This window comes from Xenopus tropicalis, chromosome 8 (assembly GCF_000004195.4).
Source record: "Xenopus tropicalis strain Nigerian chromosome 8, UCB_Xtro_10.0, whole genome shotgun sequence".
Lineage (NCBI taxonomy): Eukaryota > Metazoa > Chordata > Amphibia > Anura > Pipidae > Xenopus > Xenopus tropicalis.
Window position 1 is genome coordinate 45998204 of NC_030684.2, and position 27452 is coordinate 46025655.

Below are 27452 nucleotides of genomic sequence, written 5' to 3' on the forward strand. Positions count from 1 at the left end.
GAAATTAATTTCCAAACCTGAGTAATGGTGCCCATACATGCAGAGATGAAATTTAAAAAACTATTAATTGTGTGTGCATTGTGGCTGGCTGATCCCAACAAATTTTCATGTACTTTCAATGTTGGTCAGTTTGTGGATTGGGCTTGTTTAAAAATGTTATCTTCCAATGCACCAGGTCGGCTAGTGTATGGTGTAACTGGCAGATGAGATGAAGAGGAGCTGCAGAGGCAGCCATACCCTGCGCCCCTTCTCTGTACACTGCCTATAAAATTCATCCTACAGGCCAATACACTTGACAGAATAGGAAATTAGGCCCCTGTATGGCTGCCTTAACAGTATTTTGCACCCATCTAAGCTATCTCCCTGTGCCTTTAGCACATTAATATTTTCTCTTTGTAAAATTATAATGATCTTCCATGCTGCCCTATTACTGACCAGAGCAATAAACATACATTTTTGTACTATGTACAGGACTTCTATATGCTGGTCACTGTGCCCGATGCACCATTATAGGTGCAAATGACATAAGTGGGGAGAGTTGCATGCCTGTCTGTTTAGTATAGGACTTCAGAGCACATTGCATTCCCAGGCATTCCTGCTAAATTGCTGACCCCAGTGATATAAAGGAGCCCATGTGTGAGCCAGATGTTAACCCCCCTGTAGACAGAGTGCAGCTTATCTATCACTGTGCATGTCCAGCAGGCAGGGTGGGGTTTAACCAATCATTGTGGTTGTCCACAAGTCACAACAAGAAAGTCTAAGCAGCAAGAGCCAATGCTTCAGTGTCTTGGCAGAGTTTCATTCTGTTCTACCCAAAGGGACCTGGTGAGTATCAATTCCATAAAAGCTGTTTCTTCCCTCTCTTGGTCTACTGTCCATCTCTTGGGAGTCTTACCCTGGGAAGTGAGAAGCAGAACCTCTATTTTCATTCCAGTCTATATCCTATCTTATGCATACACAGGGTAGTACGTATATACGTAGAGACATCAAGTCTATATATTAATATGAAGATTCAACATCCTGCTCATTACCAATGTCAGTGTAACTGGTTTGCCCTTGGTACACTAGGTCCAATGCAAGTGCCTATTTGCTCAGTTAAAGTCTATAGAGAACATGATGGCAGACTGAATGATGGTAGGCTTACCTGTGGTTTCTTGTTTCAGTATTTCTGCAAGCAGTTGTACATCAAGCCTCTTGCAATGATATTTGCTAAGTTAGAGCTGGACAGTTATCAAGCCTTTAATCAATATTCTTGGCAAGTTGCAAGTCTTAAATCTTAAATAATAATGGTCAAATAAATATATTTATGGGTGTGTCAGAGGCTGACACAGTAGATACAGAGCCAGCACAAAGTAGATACGGGGCAGTTTAAATCTCAGTGTCATCTCCTTCCCCCACAGGCAGAGATGAGTAGTAACACAAGCACAATTTGCCCCAATTAGGAAACCAGAGCAAACCAAGACAATTGCTTTCAGCGTTCTAACTGAACTACAACAATCACAAAAAAATGGAAACTGGCAGATATTGTTTACTGGACCATAGCAAACTTGTTAGTACTTAATCCCTGCCCATGTGCTTTTCACTGCTATATGGACACAGCTTCTAATGAAATTCTGGAGAAATTATTCTGCCTCTGACATCCCTAGAAGGAGCAAATATGGACAAATGACTGTGTTTCTCTTTATGTAATAAATGTATCTTGAAACTAATGATACCTGGTAAAAATTAGCTATTATATATATATCTATAATAAATTTAAATGATAACTCTTAAGGAGTTTCTCCCAGACCAGAAACAATTCTCAGCTTTGTTGATATTTATCTGTTTAGACTCCACCACTTACTCTCCAGATAATGGGGGTTATTTATTGGACTAACTTACAAACAGGTCTCACTTGTCCTTGACACCTTTGAGGAGATGCCAAATGTTATAGACCCAGTGCAATACATACAAACTTGGTGCATCCAACAGATCATCTAATTCTGGGCAAATTCTGTTGTTAAAAATAATGACCAACCAAAAAATAAAGTGTAATAAAGTATATTCTAAGCAATATTCCATTATGTAAAAAAAAAATGTCCCATAAAGAAAGGTTTGCTGTTTAATGTAGTATCTGTTCAATCACCTCCTCTCCTTTCCCTGACTATTAATACCATTGAAGAACTAAATGTTCCTATTGTGGATCTATAGAGTATATAGGTGGCCACAGACGGCAGATCTAGCCTGCTAATTGGGCCCCTTTAGGGCTAGTCGTCAGTTATCTGCCTGTGTATGGACCTCCCCCCCCCCCAACACACAACAACAAGTTTAGCCTGGTTTATTGGAGTGAGGGGAGCGGAGTCTTAATGTTACTTTCTCCTTTTGTCCAGGAAAGTATCACATACATTTATATGAGAAAACGATGCTCTCTTTAAGCACACACCAGAAGATGGCACTTGTGAGGCACATAGAGTTCCCAGTACACAGGGCATTCAGCTGCTGTATCATGAGGGGGGCAGAGCTTGACATATCACAAATATGCCAGGATGCAAAAAGAGTCAGGACTAAGATGGAAAAAAAGTTTAGCCTTTAAATATCTTCTAAAATATCTCTACTGTTCTTTCATTTGAAAATAATACACCACAAATCACTTCCTTTCTGTTTTCTATTTTTGTGGCATTTTTCTAAAATCCAAGTTTTAAAAATGATGCACAAGCCTTGGCAACTAGTGATGGCAAAAAATTTGTGAAACGTGTTCGTTGCGTGATTTATTTTGTTGCTTGCGTCTTCGCTGCAAATCTATTCAAAAAAATTTGCTCATCACTATTGGCAACCACCACAGGTTTGGGTGCAGGTCAGACTGGGCAAGTACACTCCTCCTCTGCTCCCCAACATTCCCTATCTCAGAGTCGCGTGCAGGGTCAGGTGCAGGTTAAGTTTTTCCTGACCAGACATAACTATTACTTTTGTCTTCCCCTCTTTCATGTTTCCAGTCAGAAGCTCAGGAAGCCAAAGGTATTTTTTTACACATATCATAACATTGTCTTTGCATGTCTTTTGCATAAAAGCATTTGCTCAATTCTTTTACATTCCCTATCTGACCCCCTAAGTTCCTCTATGAGGGGGCTGCCATATTTGTGCAACAGTAGGCCATTATTATTAGATGTTATAACTGACAGGTTGAAAAGGGACAGGTCAGGTTGGCAAAACAGTCAGGTTTAGGAACTTCAAGTACCAATTACTTACAAAAGATATATCAGTAAAAAACAAAATCAAAATGACCCATAGGTAGCTATTAATGCACATTAATATGTTTTAATGTACATTAAATTTCACAGCCAAAATTCCATCACAGAGCCAATGTAGGACTGGGACATGGTGGGCCCATCTCTCCCTACTATACCTGCTATCCCACAGCCACAGTCCCTTCCCAGAGGCTATTATCCTCCCACTGCTACTATAGGCACCATCTCTCCCTACTATACCTGCTATCCCACAGCCACAGTCCCTTCCCAGAGACTATTATCCCACTGCTACTATAGGCACCATCTCTCCCTACTATACCTGCTATCCCACAGCCACAGTCCCTTCCCAGAGACTATTATCCCACTGCTACTATAGGCACCATCTCTCCCTACTATACCTGCTATCCCACAGCCACAGTCCCTTCCCAGAGGCTATTATCCCACTGCTACTATAGGCACCATCTCTCCCTACTATACCTGCTATCCCACAGCCACAGTCCCTTCCCAGAGGCTATTATCCCCCCACAGCTACTATAGGCACCATCTCTCCCTACTATACCTGCTACTCCACAGCCACAGTCCTTTCCCAGAGGCTATTATCCCATTGCTACTATAGGCACCATCTCTCCCTACTATACCTGCTATCCCACAGCCACAGTCCCTTCCCAGAGGCTATTATCCCACTGCTACTATAGACACCATCTCTCCCTACTATACCTGCTATCCCACAGCCCCTTCCCAGAGGCTATTATCGCACTACTCCTACAGGCACCATCTCTCCCTACTATACCTGCTATCCCACAGCCACAGTCCCTTCCCAGAGGCTATTATCCCACTGCTACTATAGACACCATCTCTCCCTACTATACCTGCTATCCCACAACCACAGTCCCTTCCCAGAGGCTATTGTCCCACTGCTACTATAGGCACCATCTCTCCCTACTATACCTGCTATCCCACAGCCACAGTCCCTTCCCAGAGGCTATTATCCCACTGCTACTATAGACACCATCTCTCCCTACTATACCTGCTATCCCACAGCCCCTTCCCAGAGGCTATTATCGCACTACTCCTACAGGCACCATCTCTCCCTACTATACCTGCTATCTCACAACCACAATCCCTTCCCAGAGGCTATTATCCCCCCACTGCTACTATAGGCACCATCTCTCCCTACTATACCTGCTATCCCACAACCACAATCCCTTCCCAGAGGCTATTATCCCACTGCTACTATAGGCACTTTTAACTTTTAAATATTATAATTATCCTTTATACAATGTGACAATATTCTGCAGCTCTTTACAAAGATTCTTCCTACTATAGGAAGTGACAGATTTATTATACAGTATGATCCCAGTTTCCTGTAACTGATGTTGTGTTTGTTTAAAATTTTAAACCAATCTAGTCTTTATAAAACAACATCCAAGCAGATCAAATCAAGTCTCAGCAGGATCTATCCTGAACTGATACTTCAGCAAAGTACATTTTTTTTAAATGGCCGGATCCAAAGAGATAAAAATAGTGTCAGTCTTGCAAGTGGCTGCCAGCTTGGGACTGGGTGACTGACAGCCACATCTTGCCTGTTTTTCAGATTAGCAGTCTGGTAGGTGAGCTGATCACTATTCAAGAGAACGCTGGATGAGATTCTTTCTTTCAAGAAACCCTTTATTAACTTGTCCCAAGTGATATCTACATAAGGATTGAAGAGCTATGAGATAACCCCTCGTACTGGCAATTTTTCTGGTTCGGAAATTATAAATATCAGCTCTGCAGAGCTTCCCAGAAACACAGAAGGTAGGCAGCTGTCTGTCCATGGGTTCACATTCTTCCTGGAGTTTTCTGTTCTATTTTGCACATTCTGCCTGAAGAGCATGGGAAGGTCTGAAAGTCTGTAATTACAGCTATAGACTCCATGTGATTAAAGTAACGTCGACTAACTGTGTATAGGATTACATTTTGTAATGGTAGCACCTACTGTAAACTGGAGTGAGATTCTATCATTTCAGCTATATTGGCTCATTAATGTATAACAGCAATGAAATCATGAAAGAATCACTACATCAGACCTTTAATATGAATTCATTTGATTTCAATATTTTAATGTTAAACAAAATTCATTTTGTATCTTATTTTGGGGATGAGTATATAGTTAGAATTAAAATATTTATATCATATTGCAGATTTTAAATTTGTACCTTATTGTGCTCACATTATGTTCTGTCTTACATAATGGCATCTATTCCACATTGCTTAGACCGCAATAATTCTTTTTAACTTTGGTTGAAACTTTTTTTCTGGTGGTATAGTTTGAATAGATTGTACTATGTAGAGGATAGTGCAATAGGCAGGAAAGGCAAGCAATATGGCAACCTCCATGATCGGATATGCTTGGGAAATGGGGTAAACAAATGTGTCTGCAGTTGGTATCTTAAAAAGATATGCAAGAATAAAAAATGCCATGATAGGCAGCAAAACACAGGCCCTTGGGGTAAGATATATCATACTGAATGTCTCACAGTAAAATGCGTGTATCTATATTGGCCACCTGATGTGTGAATTGTCATTTCACTGGTCATGCCAGTTTATGAGTTTTTCTTTAATGCATTTTGTATATGGCTGCCACCCTGTGTGCAGTGAGCGGAGTTTGTTTTATAAAGTATAACTGCTAAAGCTTACTGGATGAAATCATTTGCTATCCTTCAACAATAAATACAATCCCTCTTAAATGAGAATTTAATAATTCATGACTTTGTCTAAAATCATATTGTTTTGTTTTTTACTGTTTCTCCCCAAAGAATGGAGCCAAAAACGGCAACTCGTGGTGAAGATGTGAAATATCTTCATTCAGCCGTAAGTAAAAAAATGAATAGCTATTGTTGTTAGCGACACAGGAATAAACCTTTTAATTTGCCAAACCATATCTTTAGTACTAACCCTATATGCCATGTCTCGATGTAGTTTGTGATTCTTGAAGGAGGAGCGGCAGTAATGTACTGAGAAGCTCCTCAGCTGGATATCTTAATACCCCCATCCCCCACAACCTAGGGGCATATGGTGTAATAAATACATACACTGACAGTACACGTTGGACACCAGGTTCTCCACACATGCCTCCCCTTCCATTTTACTCCTGTTTCTATTGCTCTGCTCCTAGAGAAGGATATGGGGAATTAAAAATATAATACTCAGGACTGTATGACTTAAGCAGTGTCTACAAAACCTAATTTTCCTGTATAAAAATTTGCACTAAGGGACAGAAAACTGTTCTGCAACAGAGTTGCTATACTATGGCGGCCTTCATGCATAAATACTGTATCTAAAGTAGGTATACTTCTTGCTTCTGATACTTTAACAGGCTCATAACTTTAGCTGTACATAAATATTGCCAAGTTTTTTTTACAATTAAATAAATTCCAGGATAATACTGGGCATGCATGCAAGTGCATATTGAATGTTGTATACTTAAATGCTCTTCACAAAGGCTCTTGCACATATACACTTATAACTTGTGCTTATGCCAGTGAACCAGTTTGGCATGTTTTAATGAATAGAACACAGATAATGCTCAAGATGAGAAGTAAATAGCCCACAGATACAAGAGAGCTCTGGAATTAATGCTATAGAGTTCCCAAGAGGTTGTTCCTACATACAACTACACTAGTAAATTCTACAAAAGCTGCAGTGCATGCTATTTAGCAGGAATTTATTGGGAAGTTTTCTTGAGATTACTGCATAGGCCCACCAAAAAGATCTTTGCCCTGGGACAACCAGTACCGTAAAGCAGCCCTGGTATCTAAAAGGATTGGAGAACAAGGCAAGGAAATTGCTTCTGCTAAGCTTGGCTAAGAGGAGATGGCTGAAGCTTCACCCAGGGATGGATTATCCTTGGGCCAAGATGCCAAATACCCAGAAGGTGGCAGATACCACTGTTATGAGTGTCAGACAGTTTTTTCTTTTCATTTTCACTAGCTTGTACTTCTGTGATCATTCGTAGGAAAGAAAGAGTTCTAGAAAAAAATGGAGGTTTGCACTTAGTCCAAGCAGAATTGGTGAGGAAGGGTTTTTGCAACTCTTGAAGACAAACCTGATGAGACATATAGGTGTTTTTGTGTTCTGTTCTAATTCATGCCATCATCTGGATCATGATTCCAAGGAGTTGTAAAGTATGGAACTTGATGTTCCAATTAATGATTATGTAACTATGTTAAGCAGGTCTACATTTAGATTCAAAACAGGCCCTGCCATTCCATTTCACAAACAGAACAGACAACAAACAGCCCTTTACCAGTCTACTAAATAGTGAGTGTCTATGGAATCTTACAGCAGCACTTCTGGTATTTACCAGAATCCACAGATTGCCAGTCTGGGCCTGTAAAGTATTCCAAGAAGCTACCCATAACAAGTTGGTCAGGGCTTGATTTCATTATTTAGAATTCCTTGCCAGACTGGTCCTTTTCAGAAGTATCCAAAGATGTGGCACCCCACAAGCCCTTGTTGCTAAACAAATCTTTCCATTCATTGCATGCTGGAGACTGAATAGGTTTTTCCAGTGTTTTTCCAGAGGCCATGACATAATTAGTGGATCCTATGGTACAGATGTTATATCTTGGAAAGAAACAGCCACTGTATACTCAGTCCTATGCAAAAATGGCCATAGCCATGCTCTAGGATAGAACATCTGAGAGACTTTTTGACAGGTGGGAGATTTGGGAGTGGATTATTACTTGTTGTCTTGGTGTAATGAACATTTTTGTCTAAATGCCATTGTCACATCATCTTGTTATCTCCTATTGTGTTATAAATCATTACATCATAGGGTTTTTAAAGCCTTTTTAATCAACAGGGAAAAATTATGTTCACTTTTTTTGAATGATGATATCAAGCATCATGCAGTAATGCATTTAGACCCCTGGAGTACAGACAATGACAGCAGTCACTAATCTCTTTTTCATAGGCCAAAGAGAAGTCATTACTGCTCTTTATTGTGGTGTCTGTACATTTGGATATTGTCCCTTCCCTTCTACTAGCCAGGCCCACAGGAAGAGCATGAATAGTAATAGTGAGTTCTGTCAGGATATCATCACTTTCTTGGATACACTCCCAGAACATATCCGTCTTTTAACGCCTCTGTGGCATTTTATGATATCAAAAGACATTTATTTGCCTCTCTTTTGACTAAAGATGGACCCCCTATCCCACTAGGAGAAAAGTTTATTTTTTAAGGCTTTCATGAAATATCTAATTTGTAAATCAAAGTTATTTGTAAAATGTCACTGTGAATCTTGAATTTGGCCGTAACATCTGCTCTAAAACTGGAACACATCAAGATTCCAGCTGAGGTTACATTGCTGTTTGTTGAGACTAGCTGAGAGTGCATTTGGCAGCTTGCCTTATGGTCCAAATCTGATAATGGTCCAACTCTACGGAAAGGCATGTGGCCTTTGCCTGTATAATTTATCACAGAGCTGGAAGGGTCTTCTGTCCAAAACCATTGAAATAACACCAATGGTATATTTAATGCCTGGTAAATGGCAGGTGTAAAGTACAAAAATCCCTTGTGCCTTGTCACTGGGCCACAATTATTATAAGCACAACAGGTGCATTAGCATTAAAGGCAAAAAAACACAAGTGTTTTATGTGTGGTGTTTTCACAAATGAAAATTTGTGCAACATGTTGTGCCTCACATTGTCCCCACTATTAGTAACTGTGGCCCTATCCTACAGCAGTGAGGATTCTATTCTGCAAAGCTGTCCCATGTGGGTCTGTCTCTCTAGTCTTGACAATCACCTGCATTGCTTTGTTTGTGCTGTTATCAGCAATGGGCATTCACGATTCCTGATGTGGCAATAACTGCATTCACATAGGATAGGAATGGACTGGAAAGTGCACAGGGCGCTTTGAGAACTATATTTTCAAGTAGCTCAAAAACACTGCCAAAGCACCACCGTGCTTACCATTTAAGAATTACTTCACAGGTAATTGCAATGGTGCACATGGTGCTTTGGCAGTGTTTTTGAGCTGCTTGAAAATATAGTTCTCAAAGCACCCTATGCACCATTGCCATAAGAACAACTAGTGAATGTTGCTGAGACAATATCAACTGTAGTATTATACAGAGTCTTGGCTAATACCTGCCTACCTGGATGTAAATAGCTGCATCCCTAAAAGAACACTGCAGGGAATTTCTAGAGCAACATGTTGCTCACCAACCCCTTGGATGTTACTCCCAGTGGCCTCAAAGCAGGTGCTTATTTTTGAATTCCTGACTTGGTTTTGGTTTCTTTAAAACCAGGTTTACTGTCAATCAGAACCTTCTGTAGGCTGCCAGTCCACATAGAGGCTACCAAATAACCAATTAAAGCCCTTATTTGGTACCCCTAAGTACATTTTGCATGCTTGTGTTTCTCCCCACCTCTTTACATTTGAATGTGGCTCACGTGCGAAAACAGTTGGAGACCCCATTCTAGATGCTTTCAAATGGCGCCTCTGGCTTTGGGTTAAGATTGCAACAAAAGCCCACATGTGATATGCCTTGGGATGGCAGGCATCTGCAATTCAGCTGTTAAAGAGGTACAAAAGCCTGTAGGTAGCCTTAGCTGACTTAACTGAGATAGGACGCTAGGGACAACAGCTGGGTCACTGTAGCATACTTACCTCAAGAATCAGTACCTACCTTAGCTGAAGGCATGATTTGTGGTTGCCGTTTCAGGACAATATAAGTGATGGAAGGCAACAGCATCCAGAGGAACCTGGGGAAACCAATCAAGAAGAACAGAAGAAGACTTGGGGGGAATGGATTCAGGACATGAAACATTTCATCTGGAATCCAGAGAAAAAAGAAGTACTGGGAAGAGACAAAAGAAGCTGGGGTAAGTGGTCATGGTCATTTTTTCTTAACCAGCTTGTGTGCTATAAATTAGAGACTTGTGCCCATTCTAGCCAAATTCTGTGTATTGTATGTAAAGGCCCCCATACACGGGCCAAACGATCGGATTATTTTTTTTTTTAAAGCAACTTGCTACCCGATATCGCCCACTCGTAGGTGGGGATATCGGGTAAAGATCCGCTTGCTTGGCGACGCCAAGCGAGCTGATCTTATAGTGTATGGGGACCTTAATGCTACTGTGCTACCATAAGCGAGAATCCCAGCGCCTGGGCACTTATGGTGCAGAAATTCCCATTAGCATCAATGAAATTACAGAAATGGCTTTACTAAGAATGACTGGACCATTGTTAAAATTACATCATGAATATGCTGTTCAGTTTTGGTCTCCAGTGCTCAAACGGGACATTATTGAGTTAGAGAGGGTCCAGAGAAGGGCAACTAAGCTGGTAAAGGGTATGGAAAGTCTCAGTTATGAAGAAAGACTGGCCAAGTTGGGTCTGTTTACACTGGAGAAGAGTCGCTTAAGAGGTGACATGATAACTAAGTATAAATATATAAAGGGATCATATAATAACCTTTATAATGTTTTATTTACCAGTAGGTCCTTCCAACGGACACGAGGGCACCCACTCCGTTTAGAAGAAGGGAGGTTCCATTTAAATATTCGGAAAGGATTTTTTACAGTGAGAGCTGTGAAGTTGTGGAATTCCCTCCCCGAATCAGTTGTACTGGCTGATACATTATATAACTTTAAGAAGGGGCTGGATGGATTCTTAGCAAGTGAGGGAATACACGGTTATGGGAGATAGCTCTTAGTACAAGTTGATCCAGGGACTGGTCCGATTGCCATCTTGGAGTCAGGAAGGAATTTTTTCCCCTCTGAGGCAAATTAGAGAGGTTTCAGATGGGGTTTTTTGCCTTCCTCTGGATCAACTAGTAGTTAGGCAGGTTAGGTATAGGCATTATGGTTGAACTTGATGGACGTATGTCTTTTTTCAACCCAACTTACTATGTTACTATGTTACTATGTATTATATTTTGGTTTTATGCCAGCTGTTGTTCAGATGTCGAAGTGCATTCATGTTTCTAGGAAATGCTTTTTAGATATAAAATGGGGTTAAGGTCAGAACTTTTGATGCTACATTATACATGTATATATATATCCAAAAATACAGGTAAGAGACCTGTTATCTAGAATGCTTGGAACCTGGGGTTTTCCGGATCTTTCTGTAATTTGGATCTCCATACCTTAAGTATACTAAAAAATCATTTAAAAATTAAATAAACCCAATAGGATTGTTTGCCACCAATAAGGATTAATAATATCTTAGTTGGGATCAAGTACAAGGTACTGTTTTTTTATTACAGAGAAAAAGGAAATCATTTTTAACAATTAGAATTATTTGCTTATAATTGAGTCTGTGAGAGATGGCCTTTAATTCAGAACTTTCTGGATAACGGACACCATACCTGTACTGTATTTGACATTTTTTGTAAAAATGCACTAATCCCCAACAGTTTTCTGCCATTTGTTATGGGATTTATAAAAGGAAGAGACCTGAAATAACTTCCAAAATTCCCAACTGAAAATTGTGACCATTTTTAGCTACAACACCACTGTGCACAAATCATGATATATTTAGTTTAATCCCAAAGCTTTCTGGCAAGTCTGCCCATTTTTGTACTGGCCATTTAAAATGTAATATAAGATGATTGGTGAGTCTAGGAAGTGATTCCCTGCGTGGAGCTGCCCTCCTTGGGTGGCCTAGAGCAATGGCAGGAGGGACTCAGGCTAATTTGGGTAGAAAAGCCCTTTTCTCTACTAGATAAATCCAACTTGAAAGTGTGAACATGTATTTTACTGTGCAGTGAGCAGGAACTATGGTTAAATGATAGAAACACTATTTTTCCTATATCCATACTAACTTTTTGATGAACTAAAGGGGCTTGAAATAAAAAAGTCAAACAACAAGTGGTCTTGACATAAGTCATACAGCAGGGTGACCAGGTCACTTGAAAATTCAGGGACACATTTAAAGAAACATTTTGCAGGGCAGCACTGATTTCATTTAAATTAAACTGCAATCAGTTCCACCGTGGTAGTTGGAATTTTTAGATGAGTCCATAAACTTTCACGTGATCTGGTCCCCTATCATACAAGTCATGCAGGACAATAAAAATAGCACAAGAGTACATCTTAATATTCGCTATCCTCATATATTGGGAATTTACCTCTGATCCTGAATTCTGTGCTTGATATAGGGGGATTGTGCTCTGTGCACTAGTGATCCAGCACTCCCTTACCCTGGTCTAACTGCTGGAGGTAAGAACAGGGTGAGGGGGGAACCCCTGGAGGTTTCAGCCTTGTACCCCATGTGAATATAAAATACAGAGGCACAAGCTGGATGAGCAGCTGTAAGTTTATTAACACTATAATCTAATAATGTTCTTTGTCTTCTATTTTTCAGCCCTAATTTTACTTTTTTATTCGGTCCTGTACTGTTTTCTTGCCGGGATGTTTGCTCTCTGTATGTATGGCTTGCTAGCCACAATTAGCCCTTACGTTCCCACTTATAGAGAGAGAGTTTTTCCCCCAGGTGAGTATTCCAATGGCTTCTTAAATATTTTAAAACCTGTAGTCACATACAAAATATAAGAGAATCTATCATGTATTCTATCGTGTATTATTGAGTGGAAATATTTTTTACCACATTCATTTTTATGTCCAGCTAAAATTATTTTAGAAAAAAAGAATGGATTCTTTTACCATCAGTGCATATTTATTTAATTTATGTTTAATAGATATGGTGCCCCCATGACACCTGAATAGTTACAAAGCCCAAATTGTATTGATGAGTCAGCTCTGTTTCATCGGAACCACTCTTCAGCAGAACCATTAACTGCGTGCAAGATACTGATTTACTGATCAGTGTGCCTACATCTTCTGCCTCGGCCATACACGCACCAATAACATTGTACAAGACCTCGTTTCATACGATATTCGGTGCGTGTATGGCAATTCGGCGAGGCGACCAATATCGCAGGAGGCTGCTGATATTGGTCGACTCACCGATTGGGCGGGTTAAAAGATTTTGATCTGGTCCATGAAAGATCAAAAATCGTCACATGTGTGGCCAGCTTTAAATTTCAGAACTGAAAAGCCACCCCCCCCCCATATGTCATAAAAGGCACTAAATTTGCCCAGGAGCAGTAACCCATAGCAACCAATAGGATGTTTAAATAGGAGTCTGCCTGCTCTTTGGTTGCTATGGGTTACTGCTCGTGGGCAAACCTAGTGCCTTTTATTACTAATCCCACAGATTGTAATTGGATTATTCTTGTAATTGGATTATTCTCCTACTATGCCTTTATGGAAAAAATTTGTTCTCGTTGGACAAAGGAGCTGGCATAAAAAACACAGAAGGCAGAACAAGAAGAAATTCTGAAGTATACATATGCATTATTACATATATTTACCTTATTAATGAAAAAAAGTTTGTTTATCATAGCTTGTATATGCTGTATATGTGACATTATGGGGCACATTTACTAATCCACGAATCCGAATGGGAAAAATTCGGATTGGAAACGAACATTTTGCGGCTTTTTCATATTTTTTGCGATTTTTTTCGTCACCGTTACAACTTTTTCGTAAATTGTTGCGACTTTTTCGTAGCCGTTACGACTTGTGCGAATTGTCGCGACTTTTTCGTAGCCGTTATGATTTGCTCGTAAATTGTCGCGACTTTTTCGTATTGAGTGCTCGTAAACGGTGGGCAAAACTTTCAGACTTTGCATGATTTTGGAAGCCTCCCATAGGACTCAATGGCACTCTGCAGCTCCAACCTGGCCCAAGGAAAGTCTCCCATAGGGCTCAATGGCACTCTGCAGCTCCAACCTGGCCCAAGGAAAGTCTCCCATAGGGCTCAATGGCACTCTGCAGCTCCAACCTGGCCCAAGGAAAGTCTCCCATAGGGCTCAATGGCACTCTGCAGCTCCAACCCGGCCCAAGGAAAGTCTCCCATAGGACTCAATGGCACTCTGCAGCTCCAACCTGGCCCAAGGAAAGTCTCCCATAGGGCTCAATGGCACTCTGCAGCTCCAACCCGGCCCAAGGAAAGTCTCCCATAGGGCTCAATGGCACTCTGCAGCTCCAACCTGGCCCAAGGAAAGTCTCCCATAGGGCTCAATGGCACTCTGCAGCTCCAACCCGGCCCAAGGAAAGTCTCCCATAGAGCTCAATGGCACTCTGCAGCTCCAACCCCACCCAAGGAAAGTCTCCCATAGGGCTCAATGGCACTCTGCAGCTCCAACCCGGCCCAAGGAAAGTCTCCCATAGGAATCAATGGCACTCTGCAGCTCCAACCTGGCCCAAGGAAAGTCTCCCATAGGGCTCAATGGCACTCTGCAGCTTCAACCTGGCCCAAGGAAAGTCTCCCATAGGGCTCAATGGCACTCTGCAGCTCCAACCCCGCCCAAGGAAAGTCTCCCATAGGGCTCAATGGCACTCTGCAGCTCCAACCCGGCCCAAGGAAAGTCTCCCATAGGAATCAATGGCACTCTGCAGCTCCAACCTGGCCCAAGGAAAGTCTCCCATAGGGCTCAATGGCACTCTGCAGCTTCAACCTGGCCCAAGGAAAGTCTCCCATAGGGCTCAATGGCACTCTGCAGCTCCAACCCGGCCCAAGGAAAGTCTCCCATAGGGCTCAATGGCACTCTGCAGCTCCAACCTGGCCCAAGGAAAGTTTCCCATAGGGCTCAATGGCACTCTGCAGCTCCAACCTGGCCCAAGGAAAGCCTCCCATAGGGCTCAATGGCACTCTGCAGCTCCAACCTGGCCCAAGGAAAGTCTCCCATAGGACTCAATGGCACCCTGCAGCTCCAACCTGGCCCAAGGAAAGTCTCCCATAGGGCTCAATGGCACTCTGCAGCTCCAACCCGGCCCAAGGAAAGTCTCCCATAGGGCTCAATGGCACTCTGCAGCTCCAACCCGGCCCAAGGAAAGTCTCCCATAGGGCTCAATGGCACTCTGCAGCTCCAACCTGGCCCAAGGAAAGTCTCCCATAGGGCTCAATGGCACTCTGCAGCTCCAACCTGGCCCAAGGAAAGTCTCCCATAGGGCTCAATGGCACTCTGCAGCTCCAACCCGGCCCAAGGAAAGTCACGATACTGAAGCTTGAATGAATCCGAAACTTTCGTACTCGGTGCGACGGCTACGAAAAAGTCGCGACAATTCGCGCAAGTCGTAACGCTACGAAAAAGTCGCGACAATTTACGAAAAAATCGCAAAATACCGATCATTACGAAAAAAACGCATTTGGACGCTTTTCGGACGTTCGTGGATTAGTAAATGTGCCCCTATAAGTAGGTCCAAAGCCTGACTTAAATCATTTCATTCCAAGCCTCTATGAAGAACTGGCCGAGCTTGCTGTTTTAGCCTTTCTGGCCATAAATTTCTATTCATATCCCATAGCCTTCCTATTGTTTTATTCCATAACTCTATGTCAGCAGAGGCAGTTAGTACCTCTGCAACAGAATGTTAGGGTATAGCGGCCCTTTCAGGAAATGATTTCTACGCACCACTGATCTGTTATTGAAAGGATTGGGTTATATGATGCTCTTGGAACTTGCACCTTGTTTTCCACCCGGGATGCTATTTGAGTGGTTTGATTTGGGAATCAGGATGGTATGTCTGGCACTGCCTTCCTTGGCACAGCACAAGACATTTTGCATTCTGCTGAATCAAAATAAATAAAGCAACCCTGAGGCTGGCAGAGCTAACTAATCAACCCAAAGCTCTTAGTCTTGCAAAGAATCTCCATGCTCTAATTTCAGTGTGACCTTCAAAGGTCACTCTATATATTGTAGGGTCCATAGGGCCATGATGCTTTGCTGTGTAATCAACAGTAAATTGCAAAATTATTCATACCCATTTCTCTTATTTGGGCAAATAAAAAAAATCCAACCCTGACCTAATATTTTTTTATTATAAAGCAAACTGACACAAGAAAGATGTAAGGTGCAAATCTAACAATGACCATACAAACGCCATACTTACAGTGAAATATTAGGGCAGTTGCTGTGGAGCTGCTCTTCATCAGACTGGGAATCTTATTAGGATGGAAGGGGTAACATTCAAAGAAATAATGCTCTGTTTCAGCTAAAAACTGAACTTAGGGAAACAGTTCAACTCAACAGGACAATGACCCCAAACCCAAGGCAAAGTAACACTGGAGTGACTGAAGAACAAAAGCATGAATGGCCTACAATGGCCCAATCATAACCCTGATCTCAGTTCAACTGACTGCGCTGGAAAGTGATCCAACTCATCCCTCACCTTGTTCCATTGTAAAGTGATGGATTCTGGGATGTGAAGTCCCTCTGCTTTCCATAGTGAGTGGTGCACAGATTCTATGAAAAGCAAAGGGACCTCAAGCTCCAGAATCCATCACTTCACAATGGAACAAGGTGAGGGAGGGGTTGCATTATACTGTGAACCTAAGGTGATTGGGAATAGCTCTTATGAGTAAAGGTGGCCATACATGGTAAGATTCCTTCATTTGGCAAGGTTACTAAACAAGTGAATCTTTCCCCTTTTATCCCCCCCTTGGGTTGGTGATATGGTGCTAATGTGATTGTTTGGCCCTAGGGTCAAATTACCACATTGCAATAAAGGGGATATGAGAAGTTGGAGTGATGATCACATCAATGAGCTGCTCCTCAATCTGACATATTTTTATTTGTGTGCCAGAACAATGCTGTGTAATCTCTTATAAAAGGTATGATGATAAATACAAGGTTTCTTGCAGTAAATAATATCCTTGTGCTCTGTTTCTCAAGGTTTAACGATAAGGCCACAAGCCAATGCTCTTTATTTTGCATTCAATTCATCTGAAAGAAGCACATGGTCATCATATGCAGAAAGTCTAAATACATTTCTTGAAGGTATGCTTTCTTTAAAATAAGCCTCCCACATGTACAATGCTTTTTACATGTACTGAGATCATGTAGTTCGGCAGAATTGGGCAACCCCATTTACTTCTTGGTCAAATGATAATAAATACTGAGAGAATTATAGTATCTAAGTATGTGGAGAAAAGAGCAATGTGTTCTAAGGTGAAACCCGCCCCAGAGCAGATCTTCTTCTTCTCCACTGGTGCTCCTATCATATCGATCACAGCGAAGAGTTGTTTTTGTTGGGAATAAAAGTGTAATTCCTGGCCACTAGGGGAGCTCAGGAGCAGGGGAACCCCTTTTTACATAAAAGTAGGGTAAGAGCTTTTTGACCAGATAAAGTCAGTAGCCAGACTTATACCAAGTGGAGGAGCTGTTATGCTTAACCAGTTATTATATTCTGCATCTGGGTACTGAGAACAGGGCAGCTCTAATCCAACCAAGGAGTCAGAGGGGATAGTACCCTGGCAAGCATTTAGTGCAGTGTAGAAAAGCAACCCAGGTCTGCCTTAGTCAACTAGCCCAAGTATGACTCGCTAAAACCCCTGACAGGAGCTCCTGGAAAGGTTATTAGCAGAGGGGTTTGCTCTGGATAGTGGGTGTGTAAGAGGGTCCTCCTGAGGCAAGGTCCTGGGGGCTGATGGAAAGAGTGGGAGGGATATTAGGAGCAGTGCTGCATGGCACAAAACCTGGATGTTATAAAGCAGGAAATATGTGTGAAAATACCAGTCAAGAGTTTCAGCGCATAATTGTGATTTTACAGTGAATAATTGTATAATAAATTGCAGCCTCCTTTATCACCCCCTCTGTTCTAAATCAAACAAAATCAAAATCAAACAAAAAAGATGTAGTGGAACTACAAGAAAGAGACAACATGAAAGCATATATAGTGTAGTATTTATAAAGTATTGGCTAAATTCACCCAATGACTTAGCCTACTCACCAGATGGAGACCAATTATATAGCATATATTGTAAATGATGCAACAATTCATATACAACTCCAATGCCCCATCAGATGTTACATGTATGCAGGGAACAGATCTAATTCTTCAACAGGCAACTATACATGGAATAGATATAAATCCAAAGATGGTATAATGAAATTTTATTAAGGGGATAAAAATGCCACAAAATTGGTGCTTACAAACTCCCCAAAGTACATAGCATATATAAAATATAAGTGTGAGCAGCATTAGAGTCACATAATGTCTGAAAAAGCCAGAGCAGTGAGAAAGCTGCTTATATTGGTATGAAAATGGAGGAGGCTAAACACTGTTTGACCCATCTGATATTTGGGAGCCGCCAACTCAACAGCAAGTTGCCCAGACTCCTTGCTGTTTAGCATTTTACCTAATTCCAAATTGCTAACTCATGCAATCAATTTGTTAGGCCAGGGATATCAGTCTGCCAGCTTAAAGGAGAAGGAAAGGCAAAGTCACTTGGGGGTGCCAAAATGTTAGGCACCCCCAAGTGACTTTAATCGCTTACCTCGTACCCCGGGCTGGTGCTCCTGTTAGGAGAAAACAACTAAACGACAGGCGCATGCGCAGTACAGTGAAAAGACGACTTCTCTGTTAAAGTTCCACTATTCACTCTACTGCGCATGCGTGTGCAGCGAACCCGGAAGTAGGAAGCGCTACAGCTACCCCGGGCTGGTGCTGTTCTCTCCTAACAGGGGCACCAGCCCGGGGTACAAGGTAGGCGATAAAAGTCACTTCGGGGTGCCTAATATTTTGGCACCCCCAAGTGACTTTGCCTTTCCTTCTCCTTTAAAGGAACTCCGGCTTCCTAACCAAAATTTTATAAAGAGCCCCACACAACACAAATACCCCATTTTTATATGCTGAAATCCACCTGCAAAACAGTTCTTCTCTTTTTGAATCATTTGAACTAAAATCATTTGGACTAAAACACTGATGTTACAAATTATAACAACAGTTCTTACAGACAGCATGCATGAACTATAGCACCCACAATGCATTGCACTGTGATGTTCCTTTCCTTATTGACATCACATGTGCAGGGAATTGTGGGATTGGGAGGATGCAGGCTGAAGGCAGGCTGAGGATAGTCGACTTCAGTTACATTTTATTTGAGTCTCAAAGCAGCCAGATCAGCAGGAGAACAGGGGGCCAGGCTTAGGGAACTGTTCCAAACCATATAATTACATTATAAATCATAAAAAGTTGCTTGAAATTATGTTTACTTTTCAAAAAGCTGAAGTTGTGTTTGGGTTGAGATCCCCTGATTGCAGCAGGAAAAACACAACAAGAAAATGAAAAACAATTAATTCAATTTTATCATGCCCTCTAGTTCTGATGGGTTTGCACCAAAATGACAACTGCTGTTTGATATAAATGTATGTTTCCTAATGTACAAATGTATTACCCATTGTGGGCAAATTGCTTAAACTGGGATATGTGTTGTTCTCTCCTTAGACTATAATGATGAGACCCAAAAAGAAAAGAACCTTGTGTGTACCCCAGGAAAATACTTCCTCCAGCCAGGGGAAGATCATGAAGAAAGGAAAGCCTGCCAGTTCAGTCGTTCACTGTTAAGAAACTGTTCAGGAATTGAGGACCCGTCCTTTGGTTTTGCACAAGGGAAACCGTGTATCTTAATAAAGATGAACCGGGTAATACTAGATTCCAACTAATGTCAGCGAATCTCTTTGGAATTCATTTTGAGTTCCAAAGGGAGTCTCCTATGATTAAATAGATTAGCTGAGTGAGTAGGACCACTGATAATCAGCCTCTCAAGCAGACAGAGTCCAGGGACCCACTGACTTTCCATCTCAAGGTGATCTGCTACATAAAGTCCTCTGGCGAGCCCTTAAGCTGTTTTTGAGATTTGCCCCTGGGGTCCCCCACCTCCTTCCCTTGTTGGTATGTGTAACCCCACCACCATTCCAGTTGTAATATAAAGCCAATGGCAAATAGTGAGTATTAATGACTGTGTCCTGGTGTGAAAGCTCATTTTATATTTCTTTAAAAATGAAAAGGTCTGCGCTGAGAATTACTTAGGGACAAGGAAATCAGTGGTTTGGTCACCATAACTCACCCTGGAAGGGATGCACCAATTAAACTGCTCCGTTTGGTATTGTCGTAACTTCCTTGAACTTTAGTAAATCATTAGTACAGTGCTTGCTGCCTCCTTAGACATTTCTTCAGTAGTGTCACAGCATATGCCCCCCATTCCTAGTTGTCAAGAACACAGTACAGCTGAACCAGAAACCCATTATCCAGAAAGTTCTGAAATACGGGAAGGCCACCTTCCATAGGCTCCATATTAATCAAATCATTTTTTTTTATTGGTTTCCTTTTTTCTGTAATAATAATAATAATAATAATAATAATAGTACATTGCACTTGATCCCAACTAAGATATAATCCATAGTGGTGGCAAAACAATCATGGGTTTATTTAATGTTTAAAATAATTTTTTTAAAATAATTTTTTAGTAGACACAGTATGGAGATACAAATTATAGAAAGATTGCTTATCTTCAAACCCCCAAGCATTCTGGATAACAGATTCTATACCTGTATTATATGAATTTATTAGAATACAGTTGTTCCAGGCATTATTTTAGTGATTAGCCAATCGGAAGCTTCTGAAAGCTGGAAGTGTACAATGTCGATATCCAATCATAGAACTATCTAGCGGCCTTTCCCCCTAGGAAATAGACACAGATGGGCACAAATGTTTACTTTTATTTGTTGAAATCTGAGAGTACAAAGTACAGATGCCTACCCCATCTAAATTAACAACAGCTATATGTTTTGGGTTTATATACCCATCCATGGCCACCACAGTCACTTAGTAGAGAAAATCTGAAGATGTCTCTAAGGATGCCCCCACTAACTCCCCCATTCTTTTCTGCTAAATGACAGAACATGCTCTAGGCTGCTGTCAGTTAGTGTACAGGTAGTTAAGTATTTATATACTATACATTGATAGGCAGCCTTAAATGGCCAATCTACTGGGCAGCACTAACTACCAGTATGGGAGTTGCAGCTTCCTTACAGCTAGAATGCTAAAGGCCACTTAACCCTGAATACAGCAAATACACAATTACAGACCAATGTGAGAAATTGCATTTATACTGTAGTAAACTGTTCTTGTGTTTAACTACATTTATCTTTCCTAGATTCTTGGGTATCAGGCTGGTTCTGGAATCCCTATTTATGTGACCTGTGAGGTTCTGGTAAGAACTGTTAATTAATAGTACATACCAAAACAAAATGGGTTAAGGTCAGTTTTCAAGATTTAGCCTTAGTTTAGGCTGATAGACCAGTCAAATTAGTTGAATCCCTAATTAGTTGATTTATAGTCAAGTAAGGAGAAATGTAAATGTTTGCCCCCTCGCAGCACAGCAGCACGAGCCGACCCTATACCGGTAGTGCAATGAAACATGGTTACAAATGAAGAGGAAAATTGCAGTTTGGGCATGTCATACCAGATTATATATATATATTTCTAATACAGTTAGCTAGTTATGTCCCATATGGCAACCCTAAAGTCACTGACTAACTAAGAGGTTAAAGAGCTGAAAGGAGGAATTTGAGTTCTGGCTATTATGTTAGACAAACACTCACTTCAGCCTTTGTAGATTACATTTTTGCCTATATTAGAAATATTATTTTTTGCCGTCTATCTATTTTACTAGTTTAATATTTACACTGAACTGTTCCTTTAAGGACATAATCTTGAGTGTGATGTAGTTTAAGTATTGGAGTGTGTAGAAGACCATTTCTTTCCTTTTGTACCATCTCACTTGTGATTAGGGACATTAGATGCTAAGAAATACCTTTGGTAGGGGTCAGTGCGTATCCTAGCTTGCATTAATTACAATGAACACAATTACAGCAGAGGTACTGACGGACCTGGTGGCTCCACTAGCTTCAGCTGATCCCTGCCACCAGTATTTGTGCTGATTTAAATAACATTTGACCTTGTTTCCACAGAAAGCTGATATGAGTTACCTTGGACCAATCAGCTTCTATCCATCAGACAAGTTTGACCTCATGTATTACCCTTACTATGGTAAACTCACCCATGTAAGTATAATGGAACAGATATAGCAATATCCACCATTGCTCAACTAAAAGAGACACTAACTTTCTGGCACCTTCACAATATTTAAACCTACAGAAAAACCTCAGCTTTTGAAAATTCCAACATTTCAAGCTTTCTCTGCCTTTATTTACTGCTTTGTGAGTCTGGGCAACTGTAGCTGTCAAGTAGTTTCATTGATTGCTCATATTTCAATAAAGAATCTCCTGCATCAAGCAAGGAACTTCATCAGGCCCAACAGTTTGCCCCACAGTAACTGGGTGAGCAGTTTTCATCAGTGCAGGTCCCGCCCTCTCTCAGTGTGTACCTGTTGTCCTTATCCAGCCATAGTAACCACAATTCTGTGCAACTGGACCTGCCCTAGACACAAAATGAAATGATGAGCTCTATTATGGTGGAATGGAAATGCAAGCACTAGACCTATAAGCAGCCAACTGCCTTCAGAATACCCTTTTGTACTTACTAAAATGTATTTTGAAGTTGAACACCCCTTTAAAGCTATAATTCCGAAGCGACTCATATACACGTGTTAGAAAAATTCGCATTACAGCTGGAGATAACTTCATATAACATCTAAAGATTCTAGATGGAAAAATTAAAGCACCACACAACACAGAAATCACTGTAATCCTTTAAAAAGTATGTAACCCTTCAAAACGTATGAATAAATGCCATTTGTATATGCTGAAATCCAGCTGCAAAACAGGACTTCTCTTTTTGCATCTGGCAGGGGAGGAGGGACTAAAACATTGATGTTACAAATTGTAACAACTTCTCCACAGCTTACAGACAGCATGCAGGAACTACATAACCCACAGTGCATTGCACTGTGATGTTCCTTTCCTTATTGACATCACGTGTACAGGGAATTGTGGGATTTGGAGGTTGCAGGCTGAAGGCAGGCTGAGGACAGCCGACTACTGTTACATTTTATTTGAGTAACAAAGTAGTCAGCCAGATCAGCAGGAGAGCAGGGGACAGGCGTAGGTAACTATTCCATACCATATTATTACATTAAATATCATGAAAAGGCTGCATATTTTTAAACTGCTGTATATTGCAAAGTTGCTTAAAAATAATTTTACTTTTTAAAAAGCTTAAGCTATGTTTGGTTGGAGTTCCCCTTTAGCATGTTACGGTAGGCTTATGTGCAGTGAGATCAGTAAGGGTACTGTGGGTGTCGGTGGTCACTAGAGAACCTGCTTAGCAACTGTATTTCCTGTACCCAAGAACAGCAGGGTTTTTTTGTGCTAATCAGTATTTAATTCTCTTCCAGGTAAACTATACATCACCTCTAATAGCCATGCAATTTACAGGAGTGAAGAGAAATGAGGATGTTAACGTACAGTGCAAGATAAATGGCAAAGATATTATCAGTGACCATGAAAAAGACCGTTTCCTTGGAAGAGTTGCCTTCACTTTGCACATTGCATGATTTTAGTCATCCCTTAGGGTTTCATTGGGAGACTTGGTGTTGGCCCCTGACCAATCGTACTGTAGCTACTTAGCAAGAGTCTGGTTGGTTGGAGGAGTACGACAGAGGCATTTGTTGGAGGCCCCTGGATGAATCTTACCACGGACGCTGCTATTACATGATTCTGTATTTTTTACTTTGGCTAAAACTGGGGGCCCCCTTCTTCCATTCTCTCCTTACCCTGCCCCTAACTCTCTGCGTGCCCAGTGTCTCTACTATGCAGGATGTTTGGGACATTCATGGCACTCATGAGTGTAACCTCAGTGTGTTGCTAGACCTCCCGTTTTGTTTTACATGTCATTATACCTTCATTTACCTTTTTGTGAAGTTCTTGGCCAGTGATATAAAAAGTTATCTTCAAAACACAGAACATCCAATGGTTGCTTCTTTTACAGAGTGCATCCCCCGCCACATGAAGATGCACAACAACAGTTGTGTATTTTTCTTTTTATATAAGCAGATAACTGAATGTGGCACTATAATGCCTCTAATGCAATATTCAAACTTATTCTACCCCAGTTTGTGAAACTGGTCCCACAGCCAACCTTCAATGCTTTCTGTATGTACCAGCTACCTACATCCAACCCATATATGTATATATATATGTTGTACCCTCAACCTGCCACCTGCAAAATAGTGAGGGTAGTAGACAGTAAAGTGCTGGTGGGGGGAGGGCAGAATGAATTAACTACAATATTTTTTCGAAATGCAGCTTTTCCTTTTCTTCCTCCTATTCCTCAGATGGTGTCACTTTAGGGTGGGAGGTGGGTTGTAGATAAGGCTTAACATACATTTCTTTGAGTTGGTAGCAGATAGTTGGTCCTTGCAGGTAAAAATATGTGTTACAGGGTCAGGCCCAGGCTGGCAATCTGTGGGTTCTAGCAAATGCCAGAGGGGCTGCTGTAAGATGCCATAGGCACTCACTATTTATTGGGCTGGTGGGGGCTGTTTGGGCCTTTGTGTACTTGAAATGCCAGGGCCTATTTTGAATCCCAGTTCAGACCTGAGGTCCAGTGAATCAGACCAGTACATGTCCCTACCAGAGAAGGTGGGTTATGAGTGATATTATGATGACAACACAAGAAAATGTTACTGTGAGAGCCGTGCAAATCTTATACAGAATATGTGTAAATGACATTGCTTCATAATTTGCCACAATGCAGCTCACTCCATTGTGTCTTGTAATGTTGTTGTTGCCATGTTCATCTTTACAGGCAAACGGCTGTGTCAGCCCTCAATCTGTGCCATGCCAAGGCAAAAAGGCACCCAATGCAAGCCGCCCACAATTGCAGGGTGGAGGTGGCGGTGAGTGTCAAGAACCACTGACCATCACGTCAAATGCCGGCATCTGATGATTCCCAAGGATTGTGCACAATTGCACTCTCTGCACTGGAAGAGTTGAAATTCCAATTTAAAAATCAGATTTTCAGCCCTCTGTTACCATGAGAGGATTTGTTTTAACCCTCTGTGCACTGCTGTTTGAGGCAGGAATCTCATGGCAGCAACGCTACTGATTACAGAAGCAGTACAGTCTAATAGGACACAACATGTTGCACAAACCAGCTGTGAATAAGGATTACCTGCACTCCATCTTCTCTTTGGAACTCTCAGTGGTGCTCCTGTTCCCCAGATGCCCGGCTAGCCATCCCTACAAAGCAAGGCACTAGAAGCTGGAACAGCACTTAGCAGCCTGTACAGATGCAGGCTTTGTGTTGGAGTCAGATTTAAAAAAATACTTTTTTACCTGTCCATTATAAAAAACAACTTCACTCCTGCATGTTAGAGACAGATGCTGAGAGGGGCATAGTGCCGAGTAATTTGATAATATTACAAACAGCAGAAATGTTTAACTGATCATATTTCAAAAGTTTCTTAATTGCATGAGATGAAGATTATGTCAATTTTTTGTTTTCAGTATAGTTCCCCTTTAAAAGAAGTGTGAACCCTTAAAACAAATCAGTGTCAAATGAATCACAGTCTTCTTCTGGGCACTTTTGCAATTGATGTTTTTTTCTCGTTCATACACTGCTTATGTTAAGAATTTTACACTGTATTGGCAGCTGCTGTTCATTTTAGGCAACTGGACGCAGTCAACAGAAAATTATGTTAGTGAGTAAAGAAAAGTCCGGTGATTTTGCACTGATCAGAGAATGGCGTTGGTGGGCAGAAATGAGTCGATGAATGTTTCCCTGGTCAGTTCTAAGCAAAGTACCATCAAAAGTCTTTCCTGTTCTCAACTATATAAATTTCCAAACAAAATGACCAGTAGGTGGTGCTGTTAAAGTCCTGTGAATTTCCTGCAGCTGCATGTAAAACCCCATTCATTAAAGGTATTTGCTTCAATATGTACTTCCATAAGTTCCATAGTCCTTCCTGCCTCCTGTTCTGCATTAGCTCACTGCTCTTGTGAGCACCACGAAATACCTTGGGGGGCCCTGGCCTAGCCGCTCCCCTTGCGCTAGTTCTCCCACCCCAATTGCATAGGGGGGTTTGGAATGCTGTAAGGGGGAGCAGGAAAACTAAAAAATATATAATATTTTGAAAACTTTGAAAAAAGGAGAGAACTCTGAGCAGTTTTATATTGATTTGTTTTGAAGGTTTACATTTCCTTTTTAGATTCCCCAAGCTCGGCCGCTGGACTCCTCAGTGCAGGGCAATATTAAAGGGGTGGTTCACCTTTAAGTTAACTATTAGTATGTTATATAATGGCCAGTTCTAAGCAATTTTTCAATTAGTCTTCATTTTTTATATTTTTCCTTCTTCTCTTGACTCTTTTCAGCTTTCAAATGGGGGTCACTGACCCCGGCAGGCAAAAAACTATTGTTGTTACATTTAGGGCTCTGGCACACAGGGAGATTAGTCGCCTGCGACAAAACTCCCTGAGTTGCCATCCCACCGGCGACAATGTAAGTCGCCGGTGGGATGGCACACGCGGCGGCGCGATTGCGGGAAATCGCCGAAGTTGCCTCGCGAGGCTTTTTCTGCGATTTCCCGAAATCGCGCCGCCGCGTGTGCCATCCCACCGGCGACTTACATTGTCGCCGGTGGGATGGCAACTGGCGGCAACTCGGGGAGATTAGTCACCCGCGAACAGGGAGTTTTGTTGCGGGCAACTAATCTCCCCGTGTGCCAGAGCCCTTAGTTACTTATCCTATACATATTCCAGTCTCTCATTCAAACTGCTTCCTGGTTGCTATGGTAATTTTGACCCTAATAACCAGATAGCTGGAGAGCCCCTAAACATAAAGTGAAATCATTAAAAAAAACTACCAATAATAAACATGAAGACCAATTGCAAACTGCCTCAGAATAGCACTTTCCACATAATACTAACAATGAACTCAAAACTACCCTTTTAAACTCAGCCCTAAGAAAATGCTTGCAAGGTCCCAGGCATTGAATGATCCCCATCGATGTCTTTTACTTAATGACTTTCAAAATGCTTTGTTTGTCCAAAGATGTTTTTATTGATTCACATATCCATCACATCCAGAATTCAGACAGAAATGATGTATAAGAATTTTTGCAAGGAAAAAAAAAAAAAATAAAACAGTTAATAGGAGAGAAAAGAGTTCTGTTAATGTTCTTCCCAGACCCTCGTGCAGCAAATCCGTGGCTCGGCTGTCGGCTTTTGGTAAATGCAAAAGTGCACGTTCTGGAAAATTTCAGCTCCTGTTTCTAAAGCAATTTTAGCAAAAACAGTGCACTACAATATGTGTGTATTAAAAAGCATTTCTTAAAAATGAGCTCATCTGGAAAATCCAATTATTGACAAATAACATAAATTATTAAGGATATAAGATCCCAAGATCCCAGAAGGTTTGCCATCTGAT

At 41.3% G+C, this 27452-nt stretch overlaps 1 protein-coding gene across 3 annotated transcripts; it reads left to right on the forward strand.

The window, feature by feature from the left end:
* Positions 1 to 722: 722 nt before the first annotated feature.
* On the forward strand, positions 723 to 25962 carry atp1b4 (ATPase, Na+/K+ transporting, beta 4 polypeptide). 3 transcript variants are annotated; one of them, XM_002931802.5, is made up of 10 exons: positions 723 to 825; positions 4819 to 5021; positions 6023 to 6077; positions 9938 to 10097; positions 12583 to 12711; positions 16955 to 17059; positions 19509 to 19705; positions 21220 to 21276; positions 22037 to 22129; positions 23422 to 25962. In XM_002931802.5, the coding sequence occupies exons 3-10, from the start codon at positions 6024 to 6026 to the stop codon at positions 23578 to 23580; spliced, it is 954 nt and encodes a 317-aa protein (XP_002931848.1). In that variant the 5' UTR covers positions 723 to 825; positions 4819 to 5021; position 6023; the 3' UTR covers positions 23581 to 25962. The 3 variants fall into 3 exon arrangements, with proteins under 3 accessions (XP_002931848.1, XP_004915808.1, XP_004915807.1); XM_004915750.4 differs by lacking the exon at positions 4819 to 5021 and having other exon boundaries at positions 738 to 825; XM_004915751.4 differs by lacking the exons at positions 4819 to 5021; positions 6023 to 6077 and having other exon boundaries at positions 732 to 825.
* The last annotated feature ends 1490 nt before the right edge of the window (positions 25963 to 27452 follow it).

What these genes read in the sequence shown, in the direction of transcription:
- atp1b4 (XM_002931802.5), top strand. Translation starts at nt 6,024, where the DNA reads ATGGAGCCAAAAACGGCAACTCGTGGTGAAGATGTGAAATATCTTCAT. An exon ending in AAGAGACAAAAGAAGCTGGG is followed by an intron (nt 10,098 to 12,582) that starts GTAAGTGGTCAT and finishes TCTATTTTTCAG; the next exon opens with CCCTAATTTTACTTTTTTAT. An exon ending in ACTATGGTAAACTCACCCAT is followed by an intron (nt 22,130 to 23,421) that starts GTAAGTATAATG and finishes ATTCTCTTCCAG; the next exon opens with GTAAACTATACATCACCTCT.